Genomic DNA, 8104 nt, shown 5'->3' on the forward strand with positions numbered 1-8104 from the left:
GACTCCTTGCAAACACAGGTGGGCCAAATGTCCCAGGACTGGACCAGGGATGAAGCCAGTCCAGGTGGGGACCGGTCCAGAGACTCAGCGTGAAGCATTCAGTGGCCCTCTTCCCCAAGGTGGCTCAGCGGGCTCCCCTCTCAGTCTAGCCCTGCCCTTTTGGCCTCTGCTGCTCCCAGCAACCTCCTCCAGCCCCTCTCACTGGCCCAGTCGGCACAGAGGCACAGCCCTCAAAGCTGGAAATGACCTCAGGTGTGTAGACCAAATGCCAAGTTTTTCTTATAAAGTACACTATTTTAGATTTTTAATTTTGAAACGACTGTAGATTTACAGTTGAGTCACAAAGATAGGACAGTTTCCAGTTACTCTTCATCCAGCTTCCTCTCATGTTGACACGGTACATAATCAAAACTAAGAAATTAATTTCGATACAACACTATTAACTAAGCAATAGACTTTATTGGGATTTGTCACGCAGGGTCTCAGCTCCTGCTCCCCGCACAAGAACGCGGGATATGGTGAGGCCAAAAAGGAACAACGGAGCCATAGATAGGGGCGTCATACCACTATATTCTCGCTGGCAGCTGGGTTGGAGGCACAGGAAGCAGGAGCCACACGATCCGCAACCTGCCGTCTGCTTCTCTGTCAACCAACCAATCAACCAGCTTAGCCACGGCAGTTATATCAGTGGCCAATGGCTAACCGGTAACAGCTGATGGCCATCTGATCACAGCTGATGGCCGTCTACTATCTGAGCCAGCACCTTTCCACATGAGGTCAAGAGCAGGAAACTGCTCTCTGGGACTCAGTCCCCACAGAATTCCACCAGTTTTCCACTAATGTCTGTTCTGTTTCAGGATGCACCTGAGCCTGCATCATACAGATGGCCTAGACGATAGATGTGGCTCCCCCAAGGTCATTCAGCAAGCCAGTGGCAGAATGCAGGCTGAAGCTTCCTCCTCCCTATACCTGGGGCTACTGTCCTCCTTGCCCTTCCCACTTTGACAAGGGACAGGGCTGGCTGCTCTGTGAATGAATCTAGCGTCACAGACACCCTTGCCCCACCCTTCCCGCCCATCCCTGTCCCTGTTTCCGAGGTTGCCTCCATCACCTTCCTGTGCACGTGCTTACAAGCACACTCAGGTCTACATGCCCTGAGTTGGCTGGCTCAGCCTTCGCTCCTGTGGGTCCTGTACTGTGTGACACTCTTGCCCACCACCCCCACCAGTCAGTGCTCTTCCCTCTCTGGGAATAGAGGGCGCAGAGCAAACTGGATGGAGACCTTTCTTTGTTTCTGGTTCTGTCGGTTTCTATCTCAGCACCCCCTCCCTGCCTCCGCTTTTCCCATTCTGTCTCAGGGCCTCTCCTGCCTCAGTCTAATGTGTGCTCTCCTTCTCCCAAAGCCTTGAAAAAGTGTATTTCCTGTTGTCTCCCTCCGCTCTCCGGAAGGGCTGGTACACCCCCTCGAGGGCCTTGCCTATGCCGCCCTTCACAGTTTACAAGCGACTTTCACGTTGCCTCATGTGCTTCTCACCACAAGGTGATTAGGTCCACTTCACAGGAGTGCTTTTCCCAGTGATAATGGGGGGAGTGGAGCCAGGGTTTGTTGCAGTCTTTGCTGTTCCAGGCAGTCAGGCCGTCTGGTGTTTATCTTAGGCTGCCTCTGAGGCTTTCAGAGCCCTGCCCAGACATGACCTCATTCTCTCTCAAATCATCCCCGGGAGGCAAAAAGGAGTCTGAGACCCATACTGTTCCCACTTCACAGATGGGAAAACCGGAGGATAAACACACACACACACACACACACACACACACACCAACTACGTTGACAAGTTGCTCTGCAGTCCTGGAGTCCCGACTCTCGGTCCCGTCATTCAGTTGTTTGGGAGGTGAGATGTTTAGGGCTGGAGGGCAGCAGTATTCACCAAGTGCCTCAAAAGATTGCAGGCCCACTGGGGATCCCCCACAGACTAATATAGGGCCCTACCTCCAGGGAATTCACAGGCACTTCAGTTTGTGAGAAGGGCCTACAGAGGCCATCTGGTGCAGCTGGAATTCCTTAGTAAAAGCTAGTTCCGAGGTGGCCTGGGGGCACATTTCATGAATGTGGGCCTTTGTGTGGTAGTAGGAGAGCCCAGCAAGGGGGTTGGTGGGCTGCCTGGTGATGGTGACCTATGCTGGATTGCCCACGGAGCTCCTCCCATGGCGTCTCACCTTCCCAACAGTGTGAAGGAACAGTTGTTGTGAGCCTATTCTACAGATGAGGAAACTGAGGCCCACACCTTTTCCAGGGACACAGAGCCAGCCAGTAAGCAGAGGCCTGGTATCTGGCTCCAAGTCCAATGCTTCGTCTGATCCAACAAGCCACTGTCCCCTCAGGTGCACTAAGCCAGCAGGAGGAAAAGGGAAGACCTAACTGAGGATGAGGAGCCCCGACTTGGCTGGCTTCACAGTTTCACTCCAGCTGGCCCTGCCGTCCTGTCCTGAGAGGAGGTTAAAGGAACCTCTGAGGAGGAAAGGTCAAGCTGGGAGAGAAGCAGGAGCTAGCCAACACCCACACCCTACTCTCAATGGGGCTGCCTGAGCCAGCTGGGTGGGGGGGCAACAAAGGTGAAGGAGCACGGCTCAGTCTGCACGGAGAGGGCCCTGCAACTATGTGGGAAATGGCGTGGGCAGTGGGTCGGGACACTGGTGAGGGCTCTGCCTGCCTATCCCCGGCCCTCTCTCTGCCCCAGCTCCCCTCCTCCCGTCATCAGGCGCACCTTGGCCATCCCAGTTCTGCTCTCTCCCTGCTCTGAGCACCGTCACACCTCCGGCCCAAACCAATCATTTAGCACTTGTCTTATAACACTGAGTTGACTGTTTTTTTAAACATGTCTATGTCTACGTTCCCAACTAGATCAGAATCTCCTTCAAGGCAAGAGCTCTCTTCCTCCCTTCCCCCCACTACGGTGACATTCAGTACATTTTTAGTGAAAACGGGGGTTATTGGGGGGAAGTGATCGTTTCGGGCAAAGCAGTGGTATGTTTATGACCAAAGCTGGACAGTGGGTCCCGGCCTCGCCCCGGGCCTCCGTGACGTTATCGGTGTTGTTGTGATGCTACCGTCGCTGGCCACTGTGGCTCTCCGCAGCCTGCAGGCAGGATGACGTACCCGTTCGAAACCGGTGCGGACTTGCGCGCGATGGAGAAATCAGCAAGGCTGGCGGCTAGAGGTGCCGGGAGAGGGCGAAGAGGAAGGAACCCTTAGAGAAGCCGAAGCGGGCGGGGCCGCACGACGCGGTGACCAGCGCGAGCCAGCCAATCCGGGCAGGCCGCGGGGACGCGCAGCCTATCAGTGGCTGGGACTTGGCCGGCGCTTCCTCGTTCGCGAGCACGCCCGGCGCGAGTCGGCGGGGGAGGGGACGAGGGCCAGGGTGACGCACCACCGGCTGCACCGCCTTGCACCCCACCCGACTCGGCGGGTCTGCGGGGCACGGCCGCCGCCTCCCAAGGGACTGGATGGCCTCGGAAGACCTGGCGGTGGAGCTGGCAGCGGTGCTGGGGGGCCGGGGACTGTGTGTGCAGAGTTGTGACTCGGAGCCGGCCGAGGAGCCGCCGGCGCCCGTGCGGCTGCGGAGGAACGTCTGCTACGTGGTGCTGGCCGTGTGCCTCAACGAGCAGGTGAGCGTCCGCCCGCCGGCTCTCCGCCCGGGTCCCGGAGCGCGCAGCCAGCCCCGTGGGGACAGACGACCTACCGGCAGCAGCCACCGCTTCTTGGTGGGTGGCGCGTTCCAGTTTTGCAAAGCACTTTCACTTCACACTGACACCTGAGCCTTGTGCGGCCCAGCCCTACGATTGTCCGACGAACAGAGGAGGAAACCGAGGCCAGGAGCCTTTGTCTCATCCCACTAGGCCTCAGTTCCTTGAGGGGGGATTGTTTTATTCCTCTTCCTTTCCCCAGAATTTAGTATAGCGTCCGCCGCCGCGGAGTGGACTCTCATAAAGATCTGTCCAGTGCTGCAGAGACCTCCCCTGAATTCCACGGACAGTAATGGCACAACTTGCGCTTACGCTCAGACCCACTCACCCCTGTGTGATGCTCTTTTTGGTGCTGATCCTTGTACAAATTGCTGTAACAACAGTTAGAAGGGACCGGGACCATAGGTAGGAGTTGTATAGTGTGTGGGGTGGGGGCATGTTTCAACCGCAGACTTCAGTGTGAGGACGGGCCACAAGCAGTTTTTAAACCATGAGGGGAGGTGAGAGAGACAGTGACATATGCAGACAGTGCAGGACACATGGCACCTCCCCTTGTGGGGCCTGATTCCCTGTCCTTGAAGCAACTCCCGGGAATCTTAGCCGCTTTCTGAAATGGAAGTCCAAATGCAAAAGGATGAATTGCAGAGAGGGGCATCTGCAACTGGCAGCCACAGAAGAGCCAGTCCCCAGGAGAGCTCAAGAGGTTGAAGGTGTCCACCAGTAAGGGGGTACCGGGCGACTGTGTTTGAGATTTCTGTCCCCAAGGCACAGGAAGGCTTCCGGCTGTGTTCCTCCTTTGGAACACAGGCTTCCAGCCTGGCTGTGTGGGGGTGAGGATCCTCTCTCTCCCCTCAGGATGAGGTGCTACTGATCCAGGAGGCCAAGAAAGAATGCCACGGGTCATGGTACCTACCCGCGGGGAGGATGGAGCCCAGGGAGACCATCGTGGAGGCTTTACAGCGGGAGATGAAGGAGGAGGCCGGGCTGCACTGTGAGCCTCTGACATTGCTGTCTGTGGAGGAGAGGGGCCCCTCCTGGATCCGCTTCGTGTTCCTCGCTCGCCCAACAGGTACAGCCCACCTGGTGGCACTGTGGGCATGGGGCAATCGACACCTTTCCCCCAGCTTGACCTCCCGTGAGATGAGCCCCTTTTGTGGCTGGTACAAGCCTGGCATCTCCATATTTCAGTCTGAGGGTCAGAGCTAGAATGCCTGGGTGGCTATCAACTCTGCCAGGCCCGGCACTTCTCTCAACACGGACCCTTTCCCCCACCCTGTCCCCCACCGCTCCCCCAGGTGGAGTTCTCAAGACTTCCAAGGAGGCAGATGCGGAGTCCCTGCAGGCTGGCTGGTACCCACGAACCTCCCTGCCCACTCCGCTGCGAGCCCTTGACATTCTGCCCCTGGTGGAGCTGGCCGCCCAGTACTGCCGGCAGGCCAGGCACCCTCTTGTTCTGCCCCAAGAGCTTCCCTGCACTGTGGTCTGCCAGCGGCTTGTGGCCACCTTTACCAGTGTCCAGACAGTGTGGGTGTTGGTGGGCAAAGGGGGGGTACCTCACTTGCCCATCTCGGCCTGTGGCTTTACCCCTGTGGAGCAGAGGGGTGGACTCAAGATGGCCATCCTGCGGCTCTTGCAGGAGTGTCTGACCCTGCACCACTTGACAGTGGAGACCAAGGGGTTGCTTGGACTGCAGCACCTGGGCAAAGACCATACAGATGGCATCTGCCTCAATGTTCTGGTGACAGTGGCTTTTCGGAACCCAGGTATCCAAAATGAGCCCCCGAAGGTTCAGGGTGAGAACTTCTTTTGGTGGAAAGTGATGGAGGAAGACCTACAAAGCCAGCTCTTACAGAGGCTTCAGGAATCATCTGTCGTCCCCCTCAATAGATAGGAAGGTGCCATCAGTGAGCAAGGAGGTGGGTGCCTGTGCTCCCTCCACCGCGGTTTTGCCTCCTTCTGAGGAAGGCAGGTTAGCAATCAGGGATCTTTTCACATTGGGAGCAGGGCAGTTCTCCTGCTCAGGGGGACTTCCATCGCCCCTCGCTGTGGAGCAGGTCCCTCCATTGTACCAAAAGGGACAGTGCCTTTTACCAAGCAAGGAGTCCAGAGCTCAAGAACCCAGTTGCCCAGAGGTATGAGGGCACCGCTCCCTAAGGGGATGCAAGAACTTTCTGAACCTGAGATGGCATCTTATCATTTTCCACGCCTACTCCTCCTTTGGTAAAGGCCTAAATTCAGATTCTCAGGCACTTAGAACATGGGGTGCTGTGGGAGGTCACTCCAAGGAAATGGTCCCCTTGCTGAATAAATAGGTGTTGCTTACTTTACCTTCCCACCTAAATGTCTCTGTGGGGAGGAAGTGAGCAGGAAGGGGGGACTGCCCTCAGAGGAGAAGTTCCTCCCCTTGTACCACTGACAGCCACCCACGCCATCTTAGACAGCAAGCTGACGCTGTAGGGGCCAGTCTGCCGGGTAAGGGGTGACTGAAGCAGGCAGGTTTCCTGCTGTCTGTGTCCTCCACGGCTTGTGTTGGGCCCACTGGGGCCCTCTTCCTCTTGCCTGCCACGGTAGGAAGTGACCGTATCCCCATCAAGGTTTGAGCAGTGAGAACACCAGGGAAGCTCCAGGTGGGCAAGGAGCTGTGAGAGCTTCCGTCGCCTGGGTTTCCTTCTCTTGGAGCTCTCTGACCCCTTCTGTGCCACTCTGCCAGGCTCCTGCCTCTGCCTTTCGACAGCTCCAGCCCAAACCAGACGAAAACTTTCTTCATTTCCCCTCAGCCCAGCTGAAATCATGCAGGGATAGTTTAAAGAAAGAACTTGACTAAAATGTAAGGGAAACCAAAGGAAATGAACAAAGAAAATATATTGTGTACTCGTTGCTCTGCCTCAAGTCCAGATTTGTGATTCTGAGTCGGGAAACACTTGACTGGGCTTCCCTTCTGCGGTAACTACTCTCTGGCACTGAAAGACCAGGGTAACCTCCCTCAAGCCACACACACACACACAGCTCCCTACCCTGCCTTTCTTGGTGGCCATCCTGTCTGTCTGGCCTCTAGGACTATGGTAGGAATCCTCCTGTCCCCTCTGAGGACAAATATCTTCCAAAGGATGGAGCCAAACCCTTTGACTGACTCACTTCTCTTAGGGACTTATCTATCAGTCCATATCCATGGTGAAAGGCAATGAGCTGTGCTCCTCTTATTTAGCCCATGTTGTTTTTCAACCCTGGGTGCCCATTAGAATCACCTGGAGAGCTTCTAAAGCACTTGTAGGCCACCCCCAGAGATACTGATTTAACTTGTGGAGGGTGGGACCAGGGCATTGGCATTTTAAAAAACCACCCGAGCGATGCTAACATACTGTCATGCAGGGTATCAGGCGGGGTCTCTAGTCCTGCTCCCCACATACAGCGCAGGATATGGTGAGGCCAAAAAGGAACACCCACAGAGCCACAGATAGGGGAGTCATACCACTATATTCTTGCTGGCAGCCGGGTTGGAGACACAGGAAGCAGGAGCCACACTATCCACAACCTGCCGTCCACTTCTCTGCCAACCAACCTCACTTGCTAACTGCAATCCGCCATTTGCTAGCTCAGTCACCATCTTCTTGCTAACCCCCATTTGCTGCTAGCATAGTCACAGCAGTTATTTTAGTGGCCAATGGCTCACTGGTTACAGCTGACGGCCAACTAGCCACAGCTGATGGCCATCCAATCACAGTTGATGGCCATTTACTACCTGAGTCAGTACCTTTCCACATGAGGCCGAGAGCCTGGAAACTGCACTCCTGGCTCTGTCCCCACACTCCACTCCTACAGGGTCTCGCCTCACAATCTACGCGACAAGTGTCTTCCGCGAGGGGCCCTGTGCGAGGACCCTGAAGGTGAATGCAATATCCTGGACATAGCCAGGCTCTTTGGACACAGCCAGTGTTTCTCAAGGCACCACCAGTCCTTCTGGGCACAGCCAGACTTCCTGGGCTTCTTAGGGTACCACTAGTCTCCCCGGGCACAGCCAGGGCCTCTCAGGGCACTGCCACTTTCTGGGCCTCTCAAGGTACCGTGCTGGAACAACAGCGGCTCACAGTCAAGGTGCTTACATATTCTTGATGGCAGCCGGTCAAGACAAAAGCAAACATCCGCCAGTTCCACTACATGGTGGTATGTTCCCAAGCAAACAGTCAAGCGGTCCATCAAATCAGGGATGGAAGGCAATTCCCCATAGTCATTAGTCCATAGTCATTCGCCAGGGCTGTCCTGGGGGTGAGGGACGACCTTGACCCCACCCACATCTCCCTTCCCCCCCCCCAGAGGACTCAGCAAGTGTTTCCTCCTGGGACTACCAAGTCCTGCATCCGGGCTG

The 8104-nt window shown here is 56.0% G+C and overlaps 1 protein-coding gene across 2 annotated transcripts; it reads left to right on the forward strand.

The window, feature by feature from the left end:
• The first annotated feature begins 3386 nt into the window (after window positions 1–3386).
• On the forward strand, window positions 3387–6634 carry NUDT18 (nudix hydrolase 18). 2 transcript variants are annotated; one of them, XM_033135499.1, is made up of 3 exons: window positions 3387–3759; window positions 4597–4810; window positions 5037–6634. In XM_033135499.1, exons 1-3 carry the CDS (start codon window positions 3502–3504, stop codon window positions 5630–5632), a joined length of 1068 nt encoding a protein of 355 aa, XP_032991390.1. In that variant the 5' UTR covers window positions 3387–3501; the 3' UTR covers window positions 5633–6634. The 2 variants fall into 2 exon arrangements, with proteins under 2 accessions (XP_032991390.1, XP_032991391.1); XM_033135500.1 differs by having other exon boundaries at window positions 3387–3663; window positions 5037–6633.
• Window positions 6635–8104: the final 1470 nt, after the last annotated feature.

Source organism: Rhinolophus ferrumequinum, chromosome 18, assembly GCF_004115265.2.
Source record: "Rhinolophus ferrumequinum isolate MPI-CBG mRhiFer1 chromosome 18, mRhiFer1_v1.p, whole genome shotgun sequence".
Lineage (NCBI taxonomy): Eukaryota > Metazoa > Chordata > Mammalia > Chiroptera > Rhinolophidae > Rhinolophus > Rhinolophus ferrumequinum.